The following is a 27,864-nucleotide window of genomic DNA, read 5'->3' on the forward strand; positions in this document are numbered from 1 at the left end:
TCCAGCTCCATCTGAATAGCTGCCTTGGCCTTGAGGGCGTCACTCCCGAAAGACCCTCTGTCCACAGTCTGAAAGTGTTGCATTCCATTTTGGAGGATACACAAGGGTGACATCTGGCCATCGAGAGAGAAGCTTCCAGGGACGATTACGACGCTGGATGCGAATTGCCTCGGAAGCTTGACGGGGGGTTGGGGGGCGGATGGGTCACCGAGCTGGTTAACGTCTATGCCCGGCTGGGAAAGGATGGCGTGCACGGCATGTATGTCGAGAGAGTGCGTTGCTGCCTGCAAGGGGGTGAAAGAAAACGAATCCCCGGGCTTCCCTGCCTTTGCCGCAAGGGCCTTTTGAATACTGCATCCGCCAAATGAGGCGCAGAGGGAGTGGTCGTGGAAGGCAAGGTGGGTATAGATATCAGTCGCTGCCGGGGGCAGATAAGATCCAAATACAGTGAGGAGCATCTGCACCTGTGCTTTCAGGACATAGCCCCTTCTCGCTCCCTCAAAGTACAGTTCGATGATATTGGAAAGTAAGGTTGGCTGGGGGTCCATCTTTCCTGCCTTCTTATACTCGGACCACTTCACTGGGAGAGTGACACTGAGTGGGGTGGTGAAAAGCTTCCTGTGCTCTTCTGGAGTCTTGAGGTGAGCTTTGAGAAACTCGGTGACAAGCTTGGGATTCTTGAGAGAACAGACTAGGGCAAGACGACCGACCAGCTGCTCGAAGGCACCAGCTTTACTATCATACTTGACGAGCCACTCCAGCATGTCCCTGACACCACTGTCGCCACCGGCCTCCTGCGTACATATACTCAGTCCGTTGAACCACTTTGCCTGTGGATTGAGCACCTCGAATGTGAGAGACCGGAGCTTGTCATCAGGAATTATGTGGCGGGTAATGGTCGGGTGATACAGCAAGCTTCGAACTTGCCGCATCGCATGGATTTTGAAGTCTTTCGCGTCCATCCTCTCGTCGACGGGTACATTATCAGGATTGTAGGTACCAGAGAATGTCTTGGTCACAGCGAGATATGTCGAAAGCGTGAGTGGGATTCGGCGTGAATCCGGTTCGTTGAGATAAAAGTTCTTGAGAGTCTTGTGGTTCTTGAGCTTCTCGGAGTTGAGGTAGTCACGGACTGTGTGATGCGCAAACCCCACGGTCTCATCCACCAGGATCTTTCCATCTGCAGACACCTTTCTGATAACCTGAATAAGTGGGCCGCAGGCTTGAGTGAAAGCCCGAAGACTAAAAGGAATGCCCCCTCTTGTATCGCTTTGCTTCACGGACTCGATGAGCAAGTCGGTAGCAAGTCCATATCGCCAGCCAGAGTCGAGAATCAAGGCAAAAGCCTTGATCACATTGTCGCGGTGTTTGTCTGGAATATTGGCAAGAATGGTCTCCCATGTGCCATCAAGACTTTCAGGTCGGTCTTGGATGGCGTTCAGTTTAGCGCGGGGATCTTTGGCATTCTTCAAGACCTCCAGTTGCCAGGAAGCGTACCTGAACATTCCTCTGGCCTTGGATGGGAGCGAGAAGGCAACATATTCCTTCAGTTTGGGCACTTCTTCCCAGTCCTCAAACTCATCCTTTTGGAGTTGTGCAGTCACCCAGGCTTTGATATCATCGTCAACGTCCTTGTTCTTGTCCAGAGACACTGGAATAGAAACCCTCTCCAAGGCTTTCTGAACATCAGCTTGCCTGCGACTGGTGACAGCTAGAAAGAGATTCTTGTACTTTGTGTCAGTGGCGAGGGTAGCCACTGCCTTTACCAGATTTGAAGTCCTGCTTTCGTCCAGAGCGTCGATTACAACATATGCCCTCCTTCCATTCAAGAAGGACAGGATTGCCTCCATGCCCTTGAGAAGATCTTCCACGGTTGGGTACATTCCTCTATCCTTGAGGGGCTTCAGAAAAGCAGGAACTGACTTGATCTGGAGACAGAGACGTGCAAGAATCCAGCCAAGGCAGTGGGCAGTTTCATCTCTCTCCCACTTCTCGCCCTTCTCATCTGTGCTGGAACAATAGTAGAAAGCATAGGGCTGCTTAAAACCTTTGTACTGCTCCACAATGTATGATGACAGGACGGTTTTTCCCACGCCAGGAACTCCATGAATCCAGAGGAGCCTTGACTTGGAATCCTCGGCCAACCAGGCCTTCCACTGACTGGAGTTGGGTAGCCACCGGCAGGTGTTAGCCTCTCGGAACTGGGAAGCCTTGTCGTGATTGTCGGAGGGATTGGTTTTGCTTAGCCACTTTGCAATGGCCTCGCGGTCCAATTTGTCGTCCATGGCGTGAACAGCCCCCTTGACCTCTTTGACATCATCCTTGATAACACGGACATTGGTTTGAATCTCTTTCACGGTCGTTGTAAGCTCGGTGGTCAGGCCGCTGATGATAGAAGTCCGGCAATGATGCAGTTTGCTCATGGCAGCATCAAACGATTCTTTTTTGAACGGCCATTTTGCTGCCTCCCATGTGTTCCTGAGTTTGTCGCGGGTGGTCCTATCTCTGGGGTCACGATCGATCTTCAGCTTCTTGATCATGCCTTGCAATTCCTCCAGCGTTTCCTTGCAGATTCCACAGGGCTTGAAGATCTGGTTGGCAATCCGCCTGTTTTCGGGGCTGTCTTCGATCTTTTGGCCCGCCTGGACATTGTTTTTGAAGATGAAATCGATCGACTCAAATGTTGACTGCAGACTTGCTGCCTCTACCACGAGGAGCTTGATGTCTTTGGGACAGTCGCCCTTGGCTGCATCGATGTAGAATTTCGTTGCAAGCGTAACATCCTTTGCAAAGGCTATAATGGTAAAGATGGTGGAGACGAGGCCAGCGACTTCAGCCATGATGACTGTAGCGGCAAGATTGTAGTTGGGGGTGTTGATGTTGGATGTATGCGAAACGCAGCTGGGGATACACCAAGGTAGCAAGGTCTGTCAGGTAGGGTAAGACGAGGTAGCTCTCCAAAGGCAACAGAAGGATTTAAAGATAACTTGGAAGAGGACGGATGATAAAAACAAAATGCAAAGTAGATTGGGAATGGGTTTGGATTTAAGTATCGGTCTTTCTCAGTATTTAGGTTTGTCTTTCAGGTACCTACTCTAAGCACAGATATTGTGCCTCATTAATGACCATAGTGTTTCTGTCGTTGTTGGCCTTGCGCGTGGCCCACCATCCAAAAATGGCTTCGAGTCAAGCGACGATTACCATTGGGATTTCATGTTCTAAAACAGGTTGCACAAAGTGCGCTTGTCTGCGGCGCTCTCTGAGAGGTTGTGTGGCACAGCCTGTTCAAAACTACGAACCCTTACCCAATCGTAAAATGTTGGCTGTGTAAAACACCATCCCTTGTCCCCATGTTTTGGGTGCCACAAGCCAAGCACAGAAGCTTACATTAACGGATAGACGGCATCGTTTGGATTAGCAGTGTGAATGCTTCTTTACGGGGAACGGAATCATCCACAAAAATGACCAAGGTACTCTTGTGCACAGGACTGGTGATATTTTTGGCACATAGTACAGTCAATTACTGGTACGATGAAGTCTTAATCCTATCAACTGCGGTGCAACAGGCATTTCCCCCTCAGCTTTCCTCTCTGTCCTTTTACGTTGGCATCCAACCAGGCGGCGCAAGCTCAAATCCACTCTCCACAAAACCAGGCGCAACTATCAGGCACAAGTCAGTAACTCTGTTTTGCACCAGAGCCTCCAGATGGTCCTGAGGTCAACAAAACATGGCCGGACTTACCTGTTGTCCCAACCAAGGTCCATTTGCCTGTACTTCTGGCCCTCTGCCACTCGCCTCTTTGCACCACCACCTGAGGCTTTTCCCCGTTGAAAATCTCCCGGCCAAGCACGACGTTCCTGGTCCCCACGCCATCGTTTGTTGACAGTGACAAGGTCAGAGGCGCGCCGGCATAGTAATGCCATACTTCTGCCGCATCGACCTTGTGCCATGCCGACCAACCCACCTTGCCCTCAAGCAGGTAGTAGATGGCAGTGCTGGCCGACCGGTTGATGGCCGTGCCTGACGTGAATTCATCGCGGAACGTCTCAACAAAGAAGCCTTGCTCTACATTGGGAATTAGGTTTAGTGCTTCGATCAGCTCGGCGGCGGACCGGTCATTAATCGACTTTTTGCGTGGGCCTGTAGCGTGACTGCCGTGGCTGTTTTGCGTCAGTGAGGCCATTGCCAGGGCAGAAAGTGACAGCAGCAAAGCCTGAAGGATGGTGAGATGATGAGACATGGTGGCGATCTTGGGCTGGAACTTTTAGAGAACAAGACTGCCGGAGAGGTTGGAAGCAGAACGACGTGTTGGGTTGGCGGCGGGGATGGCACAATTTGTAATGGTTGGAATCACATCACTGTGGGCAAACAAGTGACAAAAGAGTCAGCACGATGTTCCGCTGCAGTGTTCTTCTGATGTGATTACTGGCGGGCTTGCGGACAGTGAACAAACTTTGGGCGATATCTCCGATGTAAGCAATTCCGAGGTTGCCGACAACCAACGGCTGCACTGTTGGCGATTTCGTGAGCTATCTAGTTGGCTGCATGGCACATGGCATCATTGACAAGGAGTGTCTCATCAAGCACACCGCCTAGATCACAGAGTAAATGACGTAAGCGAATACGCCCCTCCCCATGAGGCAGACGCAGGACCTGGCAAGAAGGCACATGGCCATCCACAGATGTGGTTTGGTATTTCATTGTGAAGTATTAAATATTAATAGAGTATCCTCGGTTCATGCAAAGGCGACCGTTCAAAGTCACACTCTATCCTCCCCTTCTCGTTCAGCCAACAACCTTGGTCAGATATAAAGATGGAATCCTTGGTGTGCGCCACCTCTTGCCGGCTGACTCTAGCATCGTCCTTAGGAATCCACAACTTCGGTGCTGGTTGCCACATCTCTGGTGGCCAGTACGCTTTGTGGGTATAATCTTCTGGCAGTTCATAGTCGCCGGGTTCGGGGTTAATGGTTGGCTGGAGCTTTCGGAAATCTTGATAGACTTCGGGATGGAAGAAGGTCATGATGAAATTGGGCGTCTTATTTGGATCTGGCGTGATCATGATTTTGATATAGGTCAGAATGCGAGTCAGTCCGGATTCCTTTGTGGTGGCATTTTTGCCGAACTTGCCCTTGATTGCCGAGGTGACGAACTCCTGAATCATGTATTTGAGGCTGCTGCTGCCCTCCAGGCCACGAAGTTGCACATCTGTGTCCAGGTCGTGGTTTGGCGCGAGGTTTGCATCGTCGCCAAAATCTTCATCCATGTTGTAATAGTCCGAGGCGAGGCCTGCCGGTTGTTGGTGCTGCTGCTGTGATCCACCGCCACCAGTGGACTCGTCAGGAGTCTCATCTCGTGCTATTTGCTCGCCAGTGTCCTTCTCCAGGGCGAGCGTTCTGGGTAGGTTGTACAGGAGCGGCGTGAGAGCCGAGCTCAGCGAAAGGTGCACAAGACCGGTAAAGATGAGAAACACGAGCATCAGCATCATGGGTCCTGTCGCTACTTTGAGAGCAAAGAGGCCAATCAGACAGATCTCGGCCACATACAACCCTGCAAGCAAGTGCATCAAGGCGCGTGGATAAAAGAGACCTTTGGTGTCGTGGTGAGAGTCAAACACGAAGATGATCATGTAGCGGTAGACGTAGCTGACAAACATCATGCCGAAACCCGCGAAGATGAGAACGAGGGGAGCAATACAGGTGTAGCTGAGAGCTGTAACAAGTCATGATTGTTAGCGGTGCACAGCCATGTAAAGCCATGAGGTTACTTACCGATAACACCCAGGTTTGTGAAGCGCGGAAATTCGGCTCCCCAGTACACCCGGTTGAGTCTGCGCCATCTGTGGTACTGCCTTCGTGGCTTGACGGTGAACTTGGCAATGACTTGATGCAGAATCAGGTCACCAAGGTTGAGCAGTCTCGAAGAGCCTGCACCCAAGCAAATGACCAAGATGTACGAGAGGTAGAAGTTGGACGCCTTGGGGAGGTTGGCGGCCAGGAGATCCTTAGCCTTGAAGGGTTCTTGTAGAACTTGGGAAAAGGCAGCCGAAATGGCCGACGAGAGTGTCGTAATGAGGAAAACCTGCACTACCTGGAAGAAGAAGTAGGCGTTCTGGACGTAGAGCTCGACTAACCCATGAGAGGGCACTCCCGCAACACGCGCACAACTCCTGAGCATCCATGGCACGGCAGCCATTAGCCACGACAATGCGAGCGCTGGAAGCAAACCTTGTATCACACCCAAGATGACCGAAGGGAGGTGCACCAGCCACTTGAGAAAGAAGACTTCCTTGCTGAGAAACTCGATTTGCGAGATGGTGCCGACGAGAAGGGAGGGGATGGACCAAAAGATGATGGCAAAGGCAATGATGCCTTTCATAAAGAAGCGTCGCATGATGTGTTCCCACCACCGGATACGCAACGAGCTCCATATGACCTCATCTGGCTGAAGTCCAATATAACGCGGCGACATGTGCAACGGCTGGTGGTGCGCCAGAATCTGAAAGGCCACCTGCGCGCTGGCCTGCGAGTCGAACTCGATAAATGCCGAGTTCAGCGGCTCTCCGTCGCCCCCACGGTACCGCCGCCTCAGTTTCCAAATGTCCTTGTTGATCAATTTTAGCCGCGCCCTTGTCCATCGGATGGTGTCGACGCTGCGGAAAAAATTCCGAAGCGGCCGGTGAGTTGGTCGATCCTTGGCCGGGATCCAGAGAGAAGCCACCGAGCCCCTCACGTCCGGTAGTGACGGATCCAGGCCGTAAGGGTGGGTGTACTCGGGGTCAACAGGTTTGTCGAGGGTGGGGCTGTCTAGTACCGAGAGTTGATGCTCAGCAAACTGTATCGTGGAGTCGAGCGGTGATCCCTTTTCAGCATCCTTCTGGGATGGCGAGTCCCCTGACGAGGTGAACGAAGCTGGTGTCAATGTCTTTGCCAACGACGTCTGCCCTGCTGTGTGCCCTTGCGAAACGCCGCCCTGGGCCTTGCAAAACTTCCTTCGCGAGCGGTTCGCCATCCGAATGAGGCGGATCTCGGCCTCCTCGAGCAGTTCTGCAGAATCCTCTCGATCTGAGATCTTGGCACGCAAGGCGCCAACATTGCGAGGGATCCATATGTTCCTTGCTGAGTCACCAAAGAGCTTGCGCAGCTTGGCTTCTTCGAGGTATGGCTTCGGTATGCACGTGAACAGAACGGTCCGCGACGAAAGACGTTTGGAGTAGTTGGGCGAGAGAAGATAGGCTTGTCGAACGTTGATGTAGTATACACACTCCCGGACCACCATAAACAGCACAAATCCTGACACATAGATCAGCATCACGGGAACACAAGAGGGGACAAACAAGCCTCACGGCTGGCTCACGCACCGAAGAAGCACCAAGCAACGGCGACATGGGCGTAGAATTTGTTGGCGATAATCACGTTACCGATGGTAAGTTTGTCAAGCTGAGACTGGCCAAAAGTCCCGGTGCTGTGGATGGGGAGCAGGATGGGCCACGAAACGCAGCCGCCAACAAGACAGATGACGGAGAGAACACGAAGGAAGCGGAGAAAGAAGAAGCCGTCGACGGAGCAGTTGTTGATGATGTACCGGTCATCAATGGCGAAGAAGGGTCTGATCCAGTCGAACCAGCCATCAGGAAGCGGGGGAGTCGGGTGCCTGCAGGTGTCTCATTAGCCAAACCGACGACAAAGCTGCCGTGGGACAGAGCCCTTACTCTGGTGATCGCAGGGACGGAATGGTCCTCGGCGCATAAACCCGTGGGCATTTCCGACGGAAGACGAAAAATATGGCGAAACAGATGGCCGAGTAGATGAGAACGGGCGCAAAGGTGGACCCCAACGACTTGAGGGAGGCCGATTGCGCCTCGTCTGAACCGGCACCTATGAGTTGACCAGTGAGGGTGCCACCGCCGTCAGTATCGTTGCGGCCAGCGCCGATTCTTGGGTCGTCATTCTCATCCTGCGGACCGGAAAGCCAAAACGCGTCAGTGGTGCTGAGGGCTGTTGAAGACAGGTGGATGAGGGCTCACGATCTGGGGGAAGGTTATGGCACGCCTGGCTAGACTGAGAAGCGCTTGCACACTCGTGTCCATCGTCATGCGGTGTGAGTTACGGCGGGAGTCAACAGTGAAGGCGACTCGTCTGGAGCAGGGCGCGGGGACATGGTGGTGTTGCAGGCGCCGCAGTTCAGGAGAGGTTCAGGAGAGATCGAGGTGAGGATGCATGATGAAAAACCCACCTGGTCTGGGTGGGCTGGGTGAGGGCTCCTGGGCTAGAAAGTGGAAACCCGAACGCATGTCGATGGATGTCTCATTTTTCCCCCAGCGGGCCGTATGGTGGCTGCCAATCAGTCGCCGACTTCACCTTTCGATAGCGCGCCCCGGCCTGCAAGCCACTTGGGGAGCCACTTGGGGAAGCTGGAGCAACGAAATTTGATTCGCAGCGAACTCCATCCCCAGTGGGCCAAGGACCCTCGCCCAGCAAGCAGCTGTTTTTCATGCATGTTGTAGTTCACCCATCATCCGTCGTCAGAGACAGCAATGATCTAGGAAGTTTGGAGCGTCTCAAAGCTATCCGCCCAGTCGGGAACCACCTCATTGTCTGCCCTCCGAGGGGCAGCCGTGCCGGCGTCGGGGAGGGATGATCTGCGCTGCAAGTCGGAAATCAGTTCGCTGGTCACGCCTTCTCCAGGCCAATGAGCTGTCCAACTCCCCCACGAGAGCGCATCACCGCACCAGCGCCACCGATGCCACACCCTCATGTCGAAGGACTCGTTTGCCAACTTCCTTGGGCGCAGCAAAGATTGTTGGATGATGCCAGCACCTTGCTAGGGAAACGTCAATTGCTTGTCAATGTTTCAAATAACGAGATCCAAATCGATCGGGTCAGCCGGAACCACCCCGCTAAGCGATAACTCGTTAGCGCTGATGATAAACGATCAGCGCCAGTCCAGCAGGTGGGCCACAGCCGCCACCCGACCCCGCCCTCAACCTCAACCTCAAGAGTCCCCCGTCGTTCATGTCACAGCACTACAGCACCACTAGCACTCATTTGGTTTTCAGGCACTCAAAGTCGCGGTAGCTGTGGAATTCCTTCACCATGTCATATTATCGTGCCCATTGCCCTTTTCCCTGTCCGTCCATCCTGTCGTGCACGCTATCTACGCTATGGTCCCAAAGTATAGAGAAGTGAAACGGTCACGGCAGTCTGTTGTGGGAATACATGATAATTGTATTGCTGCGGGGTGGGCTGGGCTCTCTAGGTTCGTGATAGCACTGTAAACTGTCCAGTATTGTCCTCCCACCCCCCAACATCCGTCAGACTCAACCTGGTCCAGCCTGCCCCAAAACGTAATATCCGCCAGCCCGCCCTTGGTTCTGTTTCCCCTCGGCTCTATCCGAGCTCAAGTTTTCCCTATATGAGATCCCTCCTCCTGCCTGCTCCCAAACATGCTCGTACGACGTTGCGCGGGTCGTATTCCCGTTCATCAAGGGACGAACCATCAACCCCTCCAAGAGAACCAGACATGTGTGCGCTCTATCCGTCAAGGGACAAAACATCATCAACCTCGTCGAGACCGAACTGACCACATGCCCGTTTCCCTCCGCCAGGGGACAAATCATCAACCTCTCAGGCCAAGCCAACCGTCGACACCCCTCGCCAAACATGTTGCTGACAGCCTCCGAAATTCCAAAATGTAAGCGACCATGCAGAGTTGGACAATCGAAAACGCCTTTTTTGAACCCTTTCACAAATGTACCGGAGCTGAAGTGGGAAAGAAAAGGACCCAAGACCCGCGTGGACGCCCAAGTTATATCGTACACCCGAGTCTCGTATCATCGTTATGCCTCCAGAAAAAAAAATTGCAACCATTGAACGCCCAGCAGCCAAGTTATGCAGTACAGCGCCGTGCAAGGAAAAGAGAAGGAAAAAAGCTGTAGCAAGAAAAAAGCAAAAAAAGAGTTGGTTCACCAGGCGGTGTTCGCTCTGCCTGACAACGTGTACATTCAGCTCGGGTTCCTCGAGCGTGCGCAGCTCAAGAGGGAGCGCGTGCATCTGAGCCGTGCTATTGTGCTCCGTCGATCCACGATTAACCCCTGATAGCTGTCGCTGAATGAGCCTCGGCCCCGAAGAAGGGAAAGCGATTGGGCATCTGTTGTTGATAGGGATATGCGTTCGGCGACGTACCGGCGAAGGAGGCAAAAGTCCCAGAGGGACGATCATTCTTCTGTCCCGAGGCAGTCGGTGCCGGGCCCGCTAGGGTACTATCCGTTCTCTGTGTCGGAAAGCCCATGGTGGGAGACTCGGCCGGCGAAGCACCCATGGCCACAAATGAGGGATGCTGCTGGAAGTAGGGATTTGAATCCTTGGGATGCAGGGAGTGGTGTTGAGTGCCACTGTGGGAGTGATGATAGTTGCCCATCTGAACTGGACTACCTTCGTAACTTGATGTGCCGCTGCTGTTGTTGGACCGGAGTCCGTCATCGACACCATCAAAGCGGCCAGGCCTCGATGGGTCATGACTGTACAAGGGGCTGCTTTGCTTCGTGCCAAACTAGATACAAACGAGTTAGCTTCCATTGCTGTGAGGTATTGTTGATCAAGGCTTGCCTCCCGGTCTCTCCTGAGTAGACTCAAGGCAAAGCCAGCGATTATCGAGAAACACGTACAAAGCAGTATTTGTTGACCAGCTCCTCGTACGAGGCAGATGCGATGCTTGTGCCAGGGGAGTCGGTGCCGGGCACAGTGGCGGGCTTCACAACCGGGGGAGCTGTGACAACTGCCGTGGGTTTGACGGGCTTGTCAGACCGAGCCGACGATTCAGCCTTGTCTGTAGGCTTCACGTCGGCAGGCTTGGTGGTTGCGGTGTTGATCTGGGGGACGGCTCTCCAGTGTGGCTTCATGTACAAGCCATCAGACTTGGAGGCCATGGTGTCCTTGGCCGTTTGGATGGCGAGGGTAAGAGAGGCGCCAAAGTCGTACCGGTTGGCGAATGCCTGTCCACTAGGAGGGGCGAGACGACTGGGCAAATTATCACTGGGGAGGTTGGCGGCGCTCTTCACCCCCTTAAGACGAAGGCCACCGGTGCGCGACTCCCCAAGAAAGTCATGAATGGACTGGTCGAAATTGATCTTGGTGCCGTCGCCAAATTCATCTGTACCAGTCAGCTTCACCTTTGGCTTCTGTGCCAAAGCACTGCTGGGCCGTCGGTTGCTCTTGGGAAGCCCGTTGAGCGGACGCGAGGCGGCACCAATGACTCCCTGCTTGCCGTTTTGAGGAAGCATCTTCTTGTGGAAGTCGACCTGGAAGTTGGTCCCGTTGTTGTTGTCCCAGTGCTCTTGCCCGTTGAAGCTGAATCTAATGCAGAAGTATAGGGTCTTGGATTCCAAGTTGGCAAGATCCGACAGCTTGATGGTAAAATTGAAGCGATCCTGAGGGTACGGTGTATCAACAGGCCGGATGTCCGAGATGTACTCGGCGGCGACCTCGGATGTTGTCTTCCAGTAGTCCAGCGTGAATCTGCAAACGACACTCTTCTGGAAAGCAAGGTTCGCGACGGCGACTGAGCCGATCAGACACTTCTGGTCCTTGGACAGCCATACCCGCTCCAGCCTAACAGTTTGGGACTTGCGTGCCGGGGTCTCCACAGGGAAGGTCGGCATGGTAATTTCCCATTCGAAAGGAGGTGACCGAACAGCCGCTCTGTTGTCACCAGAAAACGGATACTCGGTGTCACTGTCATAATGATCGATCGGGGACGATCCTGCACTGACGGCCAGAGGACGATCCACCTGTAGAAAGTGCCTCACGTGCTCGAGATGTGAGTCAAAGTGGACAGCCTTGGAAAACGTGGGCGTCCCAGGCATGCTGGACGGCCGTCGGCGTGATGGCGGGCGCAGGGCCGGACGAACCAATTCACCCGACTTCTTTCGAACCATCTGCGGCTTTCGCTGCATTTCACTGTCGGATTCTTCGTCAGAACCGGTTGCCGAGCTGCTGGCCGACTTGCTAATGGTGATATGCGGCTCTGTCTGAGATCTTGCGTGAGAGAAACGGCGATTTGACCCAAGTAGACCGTCGAGAGAGCTTGTGCTGAAGCTATGATGCATGCCTTGAGCGAGAGCGTTGACCTGCGCCGGCAGAACAAGCAAATCGCCAGCATCGGGCGCCTGGTTATCCGTGACCGTGCCCTTGGATGGGGAGTTCGGCCGCTGCTGAGGAATCTGACTGGCTACATCCTGAAGCTCCTTGAGGTTTTCGATCTTTCTGGCTTGTGGCATATCGTCGTCCGAGGAGTCGGGTGGGGAAATTATCGCGGCGTTGGGCATTCTTCGGTCACCTGTGATGGGCGGTGGCGATTGCCGCACACTGGTGCTGATAACCAACTTCTGTAGGTCTTCGGACGTCGATTCCGGTGTAGGTTCGGTTGTTGAACGCTGAGCTGACGCTGAGGGAGTACGGCGGTGCTTCATCAGATACGAGGCCGATCGAGGGAGGACGGGGCGTGAGCTGGGACTTTGTTGATGGAATGATGGCCTACGACTTCCGTCCGGCGACGTCGGGACCGATGTGGCCGGCGACCTGTGACTGGGTGGTGTATAGGGCATTGTGTGCTATGATGTTCCGATGCAAGGATGACGATTTGAAAGCCCGTTCAGTCCCTGGACAAAAAGGCAAAATCACCTACTCCGGGTGCCGAGAGAATGGTCTGGTGCCCGCAAGAAAAGTAAAAGGCTAAGGTCAAAATAAGGTTAGCGATCTGTGCACACCCAGTCTGATAGCACGAGTAGATAAGGCTATGAGAACCCAAGCACCGACAAGGTGGACAGAAGATGGTGTGCTGGTCCGGGTCTCGATGGCGTTCTCGAGACTCTTTCTCTTTCAGGTTCTCGAAGCCAGATCGTGGGGATTTCGACCGGCATTTCTTTGTCTCGCCGGCACCCAAGTACTTACCACTTTATCACAACCAACGGCGGAGGCAAGAAATTCCGGCAATATTTCAGCAACGGAACTGGCGCTCGGGAATGTGCAGGGAAGAAAGGAGGATGGTTTGATCGTTGGTGGTGTCGTCAATCTCGTGGGTTGCCTGGGTTGTCACAGGTTTGCAAAACGGATGCTGTTGACAGAAGCAAGAAATGACCGGAGGGTCGGAAGGTCGACACCGGGGGGCGGGCAGCAGTGATAGGTATAGCAAGCAACTGGCAGGTGATGGGAGAGCGTGTGCTGAATGCTAAATTGAATGCAAAATGCCTGTCCGGGACACGGCCGCTGTCGGGGTTGGGTCTGTTTCCGGCAGTCCGGCTCCTTAAATGCCAGCCCTCGGTACTGGCAAAAGGTTGAATTCGGCCTCGTGGGTTCGACTTGAGGACAGTGGTCGAAGTTGAGATGGTGACAATGGGAGACGGCTGGTGCAGGAGGCAAGGGGCACGTTCGTAAGGATGGCGACTAGTATTGTATCGTCGTCAGTAGGCCACCTTGGACAGAGGAAGGCAACGGCAGGCCTTGGGATGTTGTCAAAAGTAAACACAGGCCTGGTGTTTGCGGCGAGAGAGAGGAATGAGACTGTTGGACTGGAGCAGCGGGACTGCACCAGTTTTGAATGACGGGGCTGTGGAATGGGTGGACTGGGACGGGGGATAGGTGACCAGGGGGGGTGGGCCAAGAAAACACACCCACAACCACCAACCTGGAAGTCGATCGTACCTCTGGCGCTGGGCCCGAACCAGCCAAGACGCTCAAGGTGGCCCAATGTACAGGCTTGGAAATGAGCAATGGTCGGCGGGCGGAAAATGGTTTCTGGTCGGGACACAGCTCGCTACAGTGCAGAAATTGAAGAGAGGGGAAGTGGTATGGGCGACACGAGCGGGCGGTCGTGATGGAGGGAGAGAGGGGAGGGGGAGAGAGAGGAGGAAAAGAGAGTGAGAGAGGTGAGATGGTGAGGTTGTGGTGGACGAAGGAGGCGATGGTGAAGGAGGAGTAATCGTAAGCGTTGACAAGGAAGTCAAAGTGACCGGATGCAATGGGGCCAGGGAGGCGTGGGCCGAGAGAGTGGGAAGTGGAATGGTGTTTGACGCTGGGGGGGCTCACCGGTACCAGGATACTTCTAGGCCTGCGCTTGCAGGGATGCAGCCTTTCCAATTTTTGGCGGGAGTGGAGACGATGGCGAGGCGAGTTGGCCCACTCGCAGCTGCTGCCCGGTGCGAGGGCCAGCATCCCTGCCATGTACACTGTGTGAGTGAGCAGCCCGTTCATAGCCAGAGTCCGAGCGTCCAGGAGCTTCCCGATGCCGGCCAGCCGTATCAGAGATGGATGGTTGCTGATAAACCCTCAGACATTCGTCCCATCAGTGAGCATGTTGATATAAAACTGGCTCATCCCTCTCTTCTTTCTTTCGGCCGGCCGACACTCGCCTTCGCGGGAGCACAGACGGCGTCGGAATTAGAGTTCAAGCATGCAACGGGCTCTCACCGTGACCGACAGGCCGCCTACTACTATCTCCTATACTAGGCAAGGTCGATAGATAAGACATCCATGGATTTACGCTACAGAGTATCAAGCAGTCCTCTAGAATAATGCCATGCTGCAATGCTGCAATCCCCATCGGGTTGATGGGATTGTGCCAGCGTCCACAGTCGGGCATCTCTCTTGTCAACAGCTCCAGTATGAAACATGGACTAGACACTGCCATGTTGCTTTGGGCAGGGTGGCACAGCCAACCGCTGGGTTTGCCTCGAGCCTATTGCTCACGTTGTTCATCCATCGACATCAGCGGCAAGAAGAGAAGCTCTTCTCCGTTGCCCAACATCAAACACCGACAACAAGTCAACGACAGCGCTGTGGGGAGATGAAACCATGCTTTGTCACCTCGCCTGTGTTGGTCTTGGCATACATTCATGCTGTACGGTACAATGACGTCGGCGAAATGCTCGCGCTTGCTACAGCCACTCAGAGCCCTTATGCCAACAAACTGTTTGTTTTACGGCGTATCGGTCAGTAACCCTTGCATTTATTTGACTGGACAAATGTTTCTTCTTTCTGGCCCACGAGGCGCTGCAAGCCACGCCCGCATTTTGTTTCGCACAAATTCTTTTTGCCCGTTGCTTGCCCTATCTTCTTTCATGAACGTCAGCCATTGTCAGAATAAAATATATCAACACCTAGACTTCCAGGTTACCCCAAAGCAGCATCTCCAGCTGTTGTTTGTCATTCTTTCACCGAGGGGAGTCCAGGACACGCATTTCCATAAATGGCAGAAGAGGCGATGTGGGGGTCCAGGTCAAGGTTCTCGGACATAATGTCGTGAATGTCTACCGCGCCGCAAATACTGGCTTCAAGAGAGCTCCTCCAGTTTTCAACCTGGAGCCCAACATCGAGTCTCTTGCATTGTTCTTTGCGTCTGTTGTATCGCCCACGAGCACCTTACAGTGGTCCGGTCATTCATCGTGTATCCGTCCAGCAGGTGGGGGTTCGAATCGAAATGCGATTCCCAAAAGTTAGGCCCATCCAACGACAGACGGCTCTCAGCCCACGTTGGAGATACCAGCTCTGATGTGAGACGAATCGGCGATTGGCCAACAGCCAACATTGCCTAACGATGCCGGGCTGGCGCTAATCCCCCATCTGGCCTGACGAAAATATTTTTAGCGGGAAACGGCCCCGCCACGGCGATTGCGCAGCAACTTAGAACCCTCATCGAACCCTCAATGCGCCTCCCCCTCATCGTCTCGACCACCAGGTGAGGCTTTGACGGCGTGACGGCCCAGGAATCAACTGTGACCCTTGAATCCTGGAGTTATTCCGTTCACTTCAACTTCACAACTCACCGAAACCTTCTGCTCCCGGAGGGTCCCGCCACGAAGCCGGAGCATGATGCCATCCTGCAACTTCTGCGCAGCGGCCTGGAGCTGAGTTGTTCAAAGATGAGATGCAGGTCGTATTTTGAACAGCTAATTCTTTTGCTCAAGACTTTCCCCGCTTCCATCCTCCTCTGACCATGAAGAACCCCTAGCCCAACTGGTCGGTAGGCTGGCAAGATCTGTCACCACCATCTCCATCGCGGCCCGAATCTCGATCCTAGTCGGCGATGCGGGAGGTTGAGTTGCATACAGTAGCCATCCAAGAGTCAGCTCCCCGTGCATAACTACCTGAGAGGGGCTCAACGGGGTCGAGCGGTCCAAGTATCTACGTCCACGTAAACACGGCGTCGGTTGAACTCTCCACAGGACTGATTCTAGAGTAGTGTTGAGAACGCTGCTCTCCAACATCAAGCGGCCTCGAAACAATAGCGCATTGGCCCCGGTGGAGAAGACGAGGTTGTCATAACCATCAATCGTTGAAATCTCTTCTTCCCTCTGCACAGTGCGGGAGATGATTGTTTCTTGGATCTCGGAGACTTCTCCTGTCTCCCCAGAATATGCCAAGGCTTGGGCTATCAACCTGCGATGAATTCAGGTGCAGTGATTGGCTAGACAAATAGTTCTTCGAATGTCATCTTGGCACAGACAACGGCTTGGTCTCGACACAAACCCTCTTACGATGTCAGCCGGTGCCAGGGAGGCCTGTGTCTTGCATGGGCCAACTCACCTGGCACCCTGGGCAATTGCCTGGATCTGAAGTAAGCGATGGCACAAGCCTCGACAAACAAACCAAGAAAAAAATCTCTTCAACCAGGGCAGAGCTGTTGACGTTGGGGATGCCACTATCAAAGCACCTCCGCGGCTCTTGCCATTTTCTGCGTAGCCTACCCCCACGCCTCCTATCAAATTTGTTTTCCATCACGGCTGTCCGAACGTAGCAGCTTCCAAGTTGATCGTCCATCGTCCTGATAGATTCCTTCTCTTGCAGAACTGACCTGCTGCATCCAGACAACTCGCGTCTCCAATGCAGCCTCCTTCTGTAGCACCATGCCGTGCATCGAGATGGTTCTCTTGGCAACGATAAGTGAAACTTTATTATCGGTCAGGAAAAAAAGCAGAGCAATTTCTGCCAGAGAGACTGGCATATCTCCAGGCTCTCACCGAAGACCAAATTCTTATCGCAGCTCCCATCCGAACCCTGTATTCCCGTATCCGTTCGTATTGCGGTGTATAATACATCCCATGCCACCCACCCCCGTGTCACACCTTGTCTCTGCTGCAATCCCCAACAGTCCAGACATTCGCCATCTGCCCCACATCTGCACGGACAAAGAATATCCGGCCTGCCTTATTACATTGTTTATCTCACGTCAGGCAGACCTGCAATGGCATTCCCTGAGCAAGAACAAAGTCCTCTTCCCATGGCAAAACCCGAGCCGTGAGCAAAAGCCTAGAACTGCCATCATACCATCAGGAACTTGGTTTTCGCAATGCTTGGGCACCAAGAGTGGACCGGTAGCAGTGTATGTGTGAGCTATGGAGGAATGGCAAGACGACAACTCAGCTCTGCATCAGTTAAGGCGGGGTAGGTAGAGTTGGAGTTTTGCGGGGAAGGCAAGCAATGGAGAACATCCAGCATTCGACCCAGAACATCAGCAAGGTAATTGAACGGTTTTTTCATGGGAGTCCGAACTCAGTCACCCAACAACAAATTTAGATGCTTCGGTCCAGTAGTTATTACCAGGTGGCGGCGCGGACAGCACCTGACTGACGCCGGTGGCGGCACAGGACATGGTCAAATAATTATTTGTGTTGGATCTGGACAGTGGTTTCTATTTTGCTGTGGCTTTTGCGACACCCATGCCATGCCGACTGCGGATTTGTTTCAGCGAATTTGAGACACGGCAGGCCAACACTGCATGGTTTTAGAAACTTACCAGTAGGTGTACCTTTGTGATAATCCTTTGTGAGATGGCTTATGAGACAAGAAGCCCACGAATGTTCATGTACACGTATACGTGTAGTGTAAATCGGAGGAGTGATGGATTTCGCAGAGTACTCTCTCTGTCGGGTTATTACCCATTGGGCAAGCCACCCCAGACAACAGAGAACCCTACAAACGTTATTGCCAAGCGAGAGGCTTGCCTGCCGTGACGGCAAATGCTCATTTTCAGGTTGTCTCTCTTATCGTGAGCCATTGACCAATCAATCAGGATGATGTCCTGAGCCACATGTGCGCTACCCAAGCTTTGGCCAACTGCTTTGTCCTGGACAGTGCTGCGCTCGCAATCATCGCACGGTGCCATCTTGATTTTTGGAGGATATTTCTCACCTCCAACTCGTGTCAAAAGCATCGGCCCTCATCCCCGCGATGACATCCCGATGCACTCCTACGGCAAAAGCTTTTACGCAGGCTGCCAGGAAACAAGTTTTGCATTTCATTCATGCATTACTTCAACTAGATGCGAGGTGAGAAGGCGAGTGGTTCGTCCACTGGGCACGGGGAACTGCTTCGCTTCCATCTTTACCTCCATCAATTCATCAAGTTCAGTAGCTCGTCCGTCTTTCCTTTCTCGTCAATCCAAAACGCCTCAGCAGAACACGATACAGATTGGTGGGTCAGTGATTCTGATATGTGGTTTCAATCTCCCATATCTTCCGCTGCTACATATTCCCGCACACGTCGGAAGCCGCTTTTTCGGATGGCCCCTCGTCGGATATTCACCCCCCACCCCAAATAGTAATGTCAATCACTCAATCACTTGAAACGGCATGTACTCTCTCAACCGTGTCGCGCTAGAAAAAGAGCACGAGTGTACCTATGGTAGGTAATGCCGGACACCATGGGAAATGGTCTGAAAAGCGTCCAAAAGATAGCTTCATGGCAACTTTCATTTCCCCTTCGTCCGTCGTAAAAGACCTGACACAGAGCAAGATCTAGGCAGTCAGGGTCCCCTTCTCCGTGGGGAAGGGCCTTGCCCCGACCCTCTCTTCGATCGACAACGGGCATCTCTCCAGCTCATTCTACTTGACAATGGCACCCAACTCATATCCCAGTCCTAATGGGCAAGCCTTGCCGGTTTCAGTAGTAGGAGCAAACTGGATGGGATTTTTGGCAATGCCATGGGCATGGCATGACGGCTCGTGAAATTCGGTAGGTCCGGTCTGCAGCTGCCAAATATTGTGCCTAAGGGATCGAGCTTCCCCTCTTTCTCCTGGCCCGCCAACGGACTGGAGTGCCATTCTTCCTGTATTCGGCGCGGCAAGTTCCTTGCTAGAACACTGTTGTGCGTCAATGATGGTGTGGATGTCGCAGAAAGTGTCGACCGAGCCACATCCCAATGATCCCCCACCACGCACCGGTGAGAAAGGATTGGTCCTCATTGTGTCTAGGACTGCCCCTGTAGGCAGTCTGCCCACCGATTAAAATTGCTTGTCTTTTTGCTCGACAGGGGATTTTCCAAGTTTTGAGTTGCATGCTGAAAAGACCAGACCATTGCTCGCATGAGGAGTTGACACCAACCGCCAATGGGACAAGAAAAGGCCACTGTCCAACATTGAAAGAGAGAACTCTGTACATACGCGTAAGGGCTTTTCTTCACCTAAGCTTCATCCAGTTCTCTATGAGTGTACATACAAATATCGCGAAACGATATCCGGATTTCGGGCGGAGGCATGGGCTCTGCCCCAGTCGTACCACCCATCGATATCGCCATCTATTTATTACAGGCAGGTCGGCAGTATGCAGGCTGGTTAACACTCATCATACACTATCAGGACCCTTCGGAACAACAATCCCGATGCTGGATTTCGCTGGACACACAATTACTCACCATCCCACGTTCACTCGCAAAGTGCAGGACCCAGACGGCTCGTAGAAGAGATTGGTCTGCGTCTTCATGCCACACGGGTAGTCTTCCCCCCGCCCCCCCTCCCGCGGTTCATAGGTCTCGTGGGCTGCAAAAACCTTGATTTGGTGGTTTGGGGTTTGGCATTTCTGTGAAGGTATTCGGGCCCGGAGTTCACGGATGAAAGCGGTGACAAGACGGAGGCAGGGGCTCGGCACCTCGTGCTCTAAGCCAAGCACGGCAACTGGAGCCCAGGCTTCCTGGGCTCCTCCCAAAAAAAAGCGAGCCAAGAGAACGCACGCAATTGGCACTAGCACTAGGCCGGAAGAGGCATGGTCTCTGACAAGACCCATGTTTTCTATCCAATCCCTTGCTCCATGACGTCGTTGATTTGTCTCGGCAGGCACGCAAAATCGGTGATTCTGGAGCAACATCGAGAAGCTCAACTTTTCCGATCCCAGGGGCCTCTCTCTACTGCATGTACACTACTGTGCACTACTAGGTGTGGTGAAAACTCTGTCCCCCGTTCCATTGCAGTCTCAAATTTCGCGTCGACGCACCCAGCCCCTCCTTGTGGATGTGTTTGATATATGCACTTGTCATAGGTACGGAGCATCCCCTTTTGTGCTTACTGGTGCGGGCTCGTATTGAGCCAGGCCTCGGGTCCGTTGCTGTGCCCGGCGATACCTTCTTGAGCTCAGACGGCGGTGGTGAATCTGGTGTGTAGCCTGCTCAAAGTTCTTTTGCAAGAAAGAGCTCGAGCCATCCTCAACCGCGGGGTTGTCAACCCCCCACCCCCCGCACAAAAAGCGTGGGGTTGTATGTATATCCACCCAAACAGCACAGATCATGAAGACTTTAATAGTCTGAACTGTGACCGATCCACTTCAGCGCAACCGCAAGCCTCTAGAAGACATCTGCTTCAGATGGCGCAGATTTTCCTCAACGACGACTCGCCGCGCCGCGCCGCTTGCCCGCAGTGATGCGAGAACAGGTGATCTCTTAGCGTCCCATGTGAGGAATGAACTCATTCATCAATGGGGAGGTCGGTGAGTGAGAGAAAAACAAATGGAAGCGCTGGCCGCGGGGCAACACCGAGGAAACCCTTGCACCATCCCACGCTGCTCAGCCATGCTCAGAAAAGTCCACTCACTGCTATCAACGACAACCTGGAGAGACTGTAAGCTGTATCTACTACCTAGACCGGAGTTGATGGGCTTGGGACGCAATCGGGGTAAGACAAGCGAGGTGATGAGAAAATCACATCATCCTTCATCAATACAGTAGGTATTGAGAAGTTCTCTGTCACCCCTCCGGTGACGCTCTGTTACCAGCACCCACGCCACACACCGACCAATTAGGTGCCATGCTTTCCACTTTGGCGCTTCGACTTGCCCTATCAGGAACCCAGCAGAATGGCGGTGAAGTTTTTGCTGTTCACTTCACCTTGAAATTGTGTGCTTGAAAGGGGCATTGATGCGAGGGCTCGTCATTGTGAAGACTCGTCAATGACGAGCCCTCGACATTGATCGGGATAAAGCATCCATAATGTGCTCATGAAGCTGCCCAGACAGCTGGGTCGAGACCTTCTCCGGCACCGGTAAGTATGATGGGCTTGGTTCTGGTATCGTCTCAGAATGCAAACCCAGTTACTGACCTACGAGCAGAAGAAAGGCTTCGATAGTTGGCCTCGCTCGTTGGCACGGAAGTTTAAAAACCTGCATGGCCTTGGGGACGCCTACGCATCAGGCTGAGGGCGGCTCATAACTCCGTCGACACGCCATTTTTGAGTTCTGCCGGATGGTTCAAGTTGTGCCGCCCTGAACTCCAAAGTTCGTCCCCGATTCAAGTAGCAGCTTTCCTGACCGGTGTCCCGCATCCAACCTTGGAAAGACTCGGCTTCCTGAGTCTAGTCCTGAATCGACCTTGCTACTTCAAAGCGCCGCTGGACGCTGCATCCATTGGTGCAGTTCTCTACCGGTAGACAACTGGGCCAGTTGTTGTGTCTTGTCTGGAGCAATGCCGTCCTCAACGAACAGCTCAGGCGACATAAGAGGACGCCACCATCAAGATTCCCCGGCAGCACAAGGACGTAACATCCTCACCTCCATTCTCTGGCACTCTGCAAAGCAACGGTCCCCTACGCCTAGAAGCAAGTCTTGCAGCACCAGAGTGGGAATGGCTTCCACGCCAACTTTCTTGGACGACGATTACATAACCCGTATAATACCCTCATGCACCGACTTGCCTGAGTTCGACAATCAGCTTCAAGGGAACACAAGTAGTCGAAATTCCGCCGCATATCCTGCACTGTGTTGTACAGCAGCATCACGATGTTGACAGGACGTTGGCCCAATACATGGTGGGGATTGCATTGGCAAAATCAGGGGCCCCTCATCGTGACCCCTCCTTTTTGTAATGGGAAGCCAGGATGATCCTTCAAATTCTGCAGAGACAATGTCCAACGATCCAGCTCTCGGACTCGCAAGTGGAAAACACCAGAGGAAAAGCGCCGATGCCATACTACAAAAGGCGTTACTATTATGTACGACATACCCTGCCCTTGGGGCGTGTCGGCAGCAATATGGAGACGGCCAGCCCGCTGTCACGACATCCAGACCATCGACAGGTCGTTCAGGGATATCAGAAGGCTGATGAGGTCGGGACCAGGGATTCTCCCGGGTGGGGCCAAGATCGCCAGCCGTCACCTCCGGGGCCGTCCGGCATTCAGAGCCCTTCGGCTTCCACTCGCCCACCCACCCTTCCCACGATTCGACAAGCGGCGCTTGGTGCACAGAACGAAGGGGCCCACTGCGCCAACCAATTCGAGATGCTCTTGACTCAACCTCTGGAAAGGCACAAAGGCTGGCGCGCCTTGAAGGAAGATGAAGACTTTTTGTGTGATAGAGCCACACTACTGCAAGCTGGTTGCAATGTGACTGTCTCCTATCTACCGGTGCGCCGGTCAGACCGCTCTGCGGCGATAACCTCACTGCATGCACCCTTCTGAACCTCAACGCCACCATATGCACCTGGTTGGTGGCTTTTTTGTCACTGCACTTAGTGTACATAGGTGTTTCTTGTTGGAAGAGTGAAATGGAGGGTCCTGCTGGTCGGTGATTTTGTAACCAGCCAAGACTTGTAAATGCATACCAAAAGTGGCGATTTCACCAACAGATTTGACATTTGGCGCATCTAATACGAGAGAAGCAAGGCTGCCACTTGGCTAGGTCTGACTAACGATCCTACCATGCAGTAGAGACCCGCTGCAAACCAGCTGAATTTTCTCCTCCCATGCACCCTCCACTGGTTCCCTCGATGCTGCGAGCAGCACAACACAGCATGTCACTCCATGAACAATCTTTGGTGGTTAGACCCAGTCGTGCCAGTAAACCCCACCAAGTGGCTCACCTCCTTGACCACTGCTGTAACAAGTGGAAAACTGACTGGAGCCACCAAAAGCCAACCACCACCCGAGAACCACCGAGACCCGTAACAACAGAAGAGCCGGATATCTCGGCCGTTCCATCAAGATTCAGTGCCTAGTGTATGAGCCGGACGCGCACAATGCCCGCATCCGACTGACGGTATCCTCATAGGTATGAAAGGCCGAGACGATGTGTAGTGTCTTGTACGTACTTGCAGATGCAAAACTCGCCGGTGCTGTTTTGCTGCCGGGTCGGCATGGCATTGGCAATGGCATGATATCCAAAGTGGTCTGATCTGCAGCTTTGCACAAGAAAGTGGACTTTGTCTAGCCGCAGCTGGGAAGGTGAGGTGGATGGTGTTATCGCGCCTCAAAGAAGCCTCTCAAGGTTCTTTCAGGCATGCTCCAGACGTTTCCCTCGATTTCATTCATCACTTGTAGTGTATTATCGCCAACACGGTCAGCCGGTCAAGACCCAACACTCATTACATTTCCGCCCAAGGTACATCTTTGCTTTAGCCCAGCAATACTGTTTTATTCATCATTGTCTTTGTCGCTAAAGGGTCTGCCGGGTTAAGGGCGACAACATCCGGACCCTGTCAGATCGATCGCCGGGCAGGTTCGCCCGCCCCCCGTGCCGACAGCGGCGCGGCACAGTTCTTTCAGTCTCTCAGCCGCTGCCGCATGGCCATCCGACGTTGGTTTTATGGTTTTTTTTTCTTTTTTCTTCATCCGTCTCGTTTGGCCGATGTTTCTTTAACAGCTCGGCAAGCAAAGGGTATAAAGTAAGAAGGACGATTCGTTATCTCCTTCAATGCCATTCGTGCAATCTTCCTTTCGTATGCCAACTCGAGGCCTTGAGATAGGCCCAGGGAAAGGGAGGGTTGCAATCCTGTTTGGAACTTTTTGGCCACCCTTTTGGTTGATTGATTTGATAAAGATGATGAGAACTGATGGACCACATTGCATATCTGCAGCACTCCTGCTGTTCGGCCTGCCCTCCTTCCCTTCGCGCTGCGAGGTGCGACCTGCGCTGCATGCCTGTTATATTAACAGCGAAGAGTGAAGCGACACACCAGACACGAAGGGTGGGAGGCTATCAAATTGCACAGATCCGATGCGACAGTCGGCAATCTTTATCCTTTTGTCTGCATTGCCTCCAAAAACCCACCCGGAACTCAGACAAGAGGGTAGGAAGGAAAGCTATGGATACGGCCCCCCTCCCTGTAGGTGCAGGATGGATGAGATGGTGTGTGGTGTGTGGGACTGCGGTTGTACTTCCCACCCTCCTGCAGGCGCGTTGGGGACTGGGGTGGGTTACTTTGCATTGGATGTCTTGGACTTGCCCGCCGCCTGCCAGTTGCACTCACGGCCATCATGGCCTGGGCGTTTCGGTGGTTGTGCAAGCATCTCGCCGTTGCAACATAGGTTGGCCAATAAAGTACACATTTGGAGACAGGTGCAGATTCTCATGCTATTATCAGGAGAAATGCTGCAAGATTGACGCTTCTGTTACCCACCACCTCCCCCTGAGAGCTCCATGGTTGGCTGCAGGCCGTAAAGGCAAGGACATAGGGACCGTTCATGTCCACCCACACCACCGCCAGAAGATACAAAATGACGGTCCACCGGTCGATGAATATACACCACAGTCTGGCTTTCACCGATCTGTTGCCGGTCGGTTCAGTTATATTCGCCAACACGCTCTGAGCCTATGATTTGGAGAGATCCGGCCGGTGAGCTGATGAAGGGTGGGCGGCATTGGGGAAAAGGATTGGGTTTCTGTCAACTTCCGCCTTTCTGTTGTGGTGCACAAAAACATGGGAAGACATACCCAACCGTCCCAGCTATGCAGCAGAAATTCCAGGACTTGATTGACTACCCCCATAGCGCAAGCTTTGTCATCCAATGGCTCGTTGCGAGTATAGGTGGTGAACACCACTTCCACACATCTGGATGGGTTGGCTCAGGGTCCCTTTCAGGGTCCTGCTTTTGACCAAGGGTCCGTACTCGAGACGGGTCGCCGCGTTGTGGGTGACGGCGAGACAAGATGGAAATCATGATATTCCCCAGTCCCCACCATCATTCTCTATGTCCGTTTCTACGCATTATATTTGGTTTTTGACCTACATTGGTGTGTAAACCCACGCCACTCCCTCCTTAACTTGCACCCTACACCCTTCCCCGCAAGCGTTGACACCCTTCTTCTCGCGTCCGCCCCATTGTACGTATTTAACATGCACCTTGTCCTCCCTCCTCCCGGGCAGCCATGGCGTTTAGGTCTCTCAGCCAATGAGCGAACAGGCCTGCTCAGACTCACGGAGATATCTTTCGATGGGGTGTAGCATGGTGGAGACATCTAGGGAGGCGTTTCCTTTTGGGGTCGTGGTTGCATAGGCGGTTGGATGGTATGATGATTTATGATACATTTTACACGAGTGCTTGGGTCTGGGTGCTGCTTCCGGTTGCAAGAACAAAAAATTGAAGTATGAGAGCAGTGGAAGGGATGTTGGATGGTCCACCCTTTGGACAACTGTCGCACCTCATGAACTAGCCTTATCTTCCTGCCTGCCCGCCCTGTGGTGAAGACCCAACGGGAGGGGAAAAGACGTTGGCGGCGGCAGGAATAGTTGCACAAGGCAGGCAAAAAAGCCGTTTTTATCGCTGGTAGCCCAAGGCTGGAACTCTTGGGCTTGTGAAACAGAAAGTTGCTCAACGAATTCGTTGCGTTTCAGCACACGGGTCCTGCTAGAAAAATGCTACATTGGTTAGGCATTCGTGGAGGGAGCTTTGGCTGCGTCTTTCAAAAAAACTGTTTGGGTTCTAGTTTGGGGTATTAGGGGATTGTCGTCCAGAAGCGAACGCGAACCGTAGACAAAAACACACGGGGAGGGGCACGCCTAGCACTTGACGTATAACATCCGCCCGTGGCATTCATGGAGTCCTGATCTTCATGAGGAGTGACCGCATACCTTGGTAGTGCTAGTTCGGAGGTTGGTATGGACCAGATATTACGGTCTTCGCTGTGCTGTTTCAGACGATGGAGCCCCCTGAGTCGAGGACACACAAGCGGAACCATGCGTGATAGGCGGATAGGCTAGAAGGCTCGAAAGTTGCACAGTGGTCTGGGGTGGTGTCAATGTTATTACCGGTCAGCATGGCTGCAGATAAGAGGGTGGTGTTGGGACAGCTCGGTGGGATGACTTGGGGGTGCACAAACGATATCAGCACAATCCAGATGCTCCCAGAACAGCAATGGAAAGAAATATGCGGGTTGCACAGACTTGAAGAAGATAGGCAGGCAGTCAGGACGGACGGTTGTAGTAATGGACAAAAGCCTACATCTGTCTTCAGATTGGTATTCAGTAAGGCAGATGAATGTGGTAGGTGAGCGCAGAGTCCGCCCGCGCAATGCTGTAATGGCCTCTGGCCAACTGTCGGTAGGTAGTTTAGCATCTTGAAACACGCTACGTTGATGTAGTCTGTATGGGTGTGATCTACCTTCCAGCGACTGATAGGAGCTGTCTTGCCGACACTCCTCCCCCTTGCTGAAGGGCCAGGCATGTATCCAGTACCTTTTTTGTCTTGGGGGTATGGAAAAGACCCAACCTAACTTGCTCCCACAGAATGATCCGACTCCCTGGGTTTCATTGAGTATGCCGTGACTAGAAGCCGGTGACAAACTTCAGAAATCTGGAAAGTTATCGAAGACTCTGTGTCGTGATGATGATGCATCAAACTGCCCAAAGACTGGCTTGATATCACAGACCAACCATGTTGGCTGGCGATCACTTCACATGGCGTGTACGTTATTTGCTAAGACATCATACCAGCTCTGAAAAAAGTCTTGTGCAAAAGCTGCAAGCCCCAGGTCGTAGAGTAGTACGAGGTGGTAGGATCCCCGGCCGATACTTGATTCAACATCACTTTTCCAGTATGGCTGCAAATGCACCCTGATAGTACGTTGCTCTTTATACGAACGACGATCTTGCTCCCATTTGTTGCATGTTACGTCTGCTACATGATTGTATTAGGCCTCCATGATCTTGATGGAACCGGGCTCTACGACTCATACGTTGCCGAGTCCCTGACAATCTTCTTGCCATCGAGGGCTGAGTGAGCCATTGATAGGACTACATAACAACACGGATGCTGATCCTCTAGTTCGATTATTTCATCGTACATTGGGAACATGTCATAGCTCCGATCATCGGTGGACCCTTCAACGTTATCTTATGGAATTCAGGGTCCTTGTCAACTTTCTCGGCGTGCATATGCATATGGTGGCGCATGTCGATCACAAAGCCGATCAACAACAAACGACCGCCGGCAATTTACAGCCTTCAAACCTGCCAAAGTCGAAATGTATCTGTTTTCATCGAGGCACTGTGCTGAACTGTATGACATGGTGAATGTGATTCCTCACATACCGGTAGTTTATGACTTGGCAATCATGCCACATACCAAGAGCCCAGTTTGGGCTTCAGTTAAGTTCTTAATGCCAGTACAATGTACATCAATTGCCTGGGTATCAACCGCAATTTCATCATTGGGCAACTAGCAGTGATGGGTATGTCATCGTGCCTTTGCCGCAGGCAGCTGGCCCCTGACCCCCCTGACAGTTGCCCAGGCAACGGACAGACATGTACGAAAAGCGCTACTACAGCACATAATATCAGAGGTAGCCTTTACCTGAACAAAAACAACAATGCCAAAGAATATACAGAATGCAAAA

The 27,864-nt window shown here is 52.9% G+C and overlaps 6 protein-coding genes across 6 annotated transcripts; all 6 read right to left on the reverse strand.

Annotated features, from left to right (window-relative positions):
- Positions 1–149: 149 nt before the first annotated feature.
- QC761_705020 (uncharacterized protein) lies at positions 150–2,840 on the reverse strand (the record flags this gene model as incomplete). The annotated part of the gene is made up of 1 exon (XM_062882075.1): positions 150–2,840. A coding segment is annotated over one exon (2,691 nt), but the record flags the coding sequence as incomplete, so codon positions are not given.
- Positions 2,841–3,481: 641 nt separating this feature from the next.
- On the reverse strand, positions 3,482–4,241 carry QC761_705010 (uncharacterized protein; the record flags this gene model as incomplete). Its single annotated transcript, XM_062882074.1, has 2 exons — positions 3,482–3,660; positions 3,743–4,241. 2 exons carry the CDS (start codon positions 4,239–4,241, stop codon positions 3,599–3,601), a joined length of 561 nt encoding a protein of 186 aa, XP_062727698.1. The 3' UTR covers positions 3,482–3,598.
- Positions 4,242–4,718: 477 nt separating this feature from the next.
- QC761_705000 (uncharacterized protein) lies at positions 4,719–8,096 on the reverse strand (the record flags this gene model as incomplete). Its single annotated transcript, XM_062882073.1, has 5 exons — positions 4,719–5,713; positions 5,773–7,293; positions 7,362–7,654; positions 7,713–7,957; positions 8,028–8,096. The coding sequence occupies 5 exons, from the start codon at positions 8,094–8,096 to the stop codon at positions 4,719–4,721; spliced, it is 3,123 nt and encodes a 1,040-aa protein (XP_062727699.1).
- A 1,991-nt stretch (positions 8,097–10,087) lies between these two features.
- QC761_704990 (uncharacterized protein) lies at positions 10,088–12,605 on the reverse strand (the record flags this gene model as incomplete). Its single annotated transcript, XM_062882072.1, has 2 exons — positions 10,088–10,552; positions 10,668–12,605. 2 exons carry the CDS (start codon positions 12,603–12,605, stop codon positions 10,088–10,090), a joined length of 2,403 nt encoding a protein of 800 aa, XP_062727700.1.
- A 47-nt stretch (positions 12,606–12,652) lies between these two features.
- QC761_0100910 (uncharacterized protein) lies at positions 12,653–14,356 on the reverse strand (the record flags this gene model as incomplete). The annotated part of the gene is made up of 3 exons (XM_062873106.1): positions 13,702–14,356; positions 13,139–13,403; positions 12,653–12,732 (listed from the first exon to the last, which is right to left on the reverse strand). The coding sequence occupies exons 1-3, from the start codon at positions 14,248–14,250 to the stop codon at positions 12,653–12,655; spliced, it is 894 nt and encodes a 297-aa protein (XP_062727701.1). The 5' UTR covers positions 14,251–14,356.
- A 2,106-nt stretch (positions 14,357–16,462) lies between these two features.
- On the reverse strand, positions 16,463–16,815 carry QC761_704980 (uncharacterized protein; the record flags this gene model as incomplete). The annotated part of the gene is made up of 2 exons (XM_062882071.1): positions 16,463–16,525; positions 16,582–16,815. 2 exons carry the CDS (start codon positions 16,813–16,815, stop codon positions 16,463–16,465), a joined length of 297 nt encoding a protein of 98 aa, XP_062727702.1.
- Positions 16,816–27,864: the final 11,049 nt, after the last annotated feature.

The sequence above is a fragment of the Podospora bellae-mahoneyi genome, chromosome 7, assembly GCF_035222275.1.
Source record: "Podospora bellae-mahoneyi strain CBS 112042 chromosome 7, whole genome shotgun sequence".
In the NCBI taxonomy this organism is placed as follows: Eukaryota; Fungi; Ascomycota; class Sordariomycetes; order Sordariales; family Podosporaceae; genus Podospora; species Podospora bellae-mahoneyi.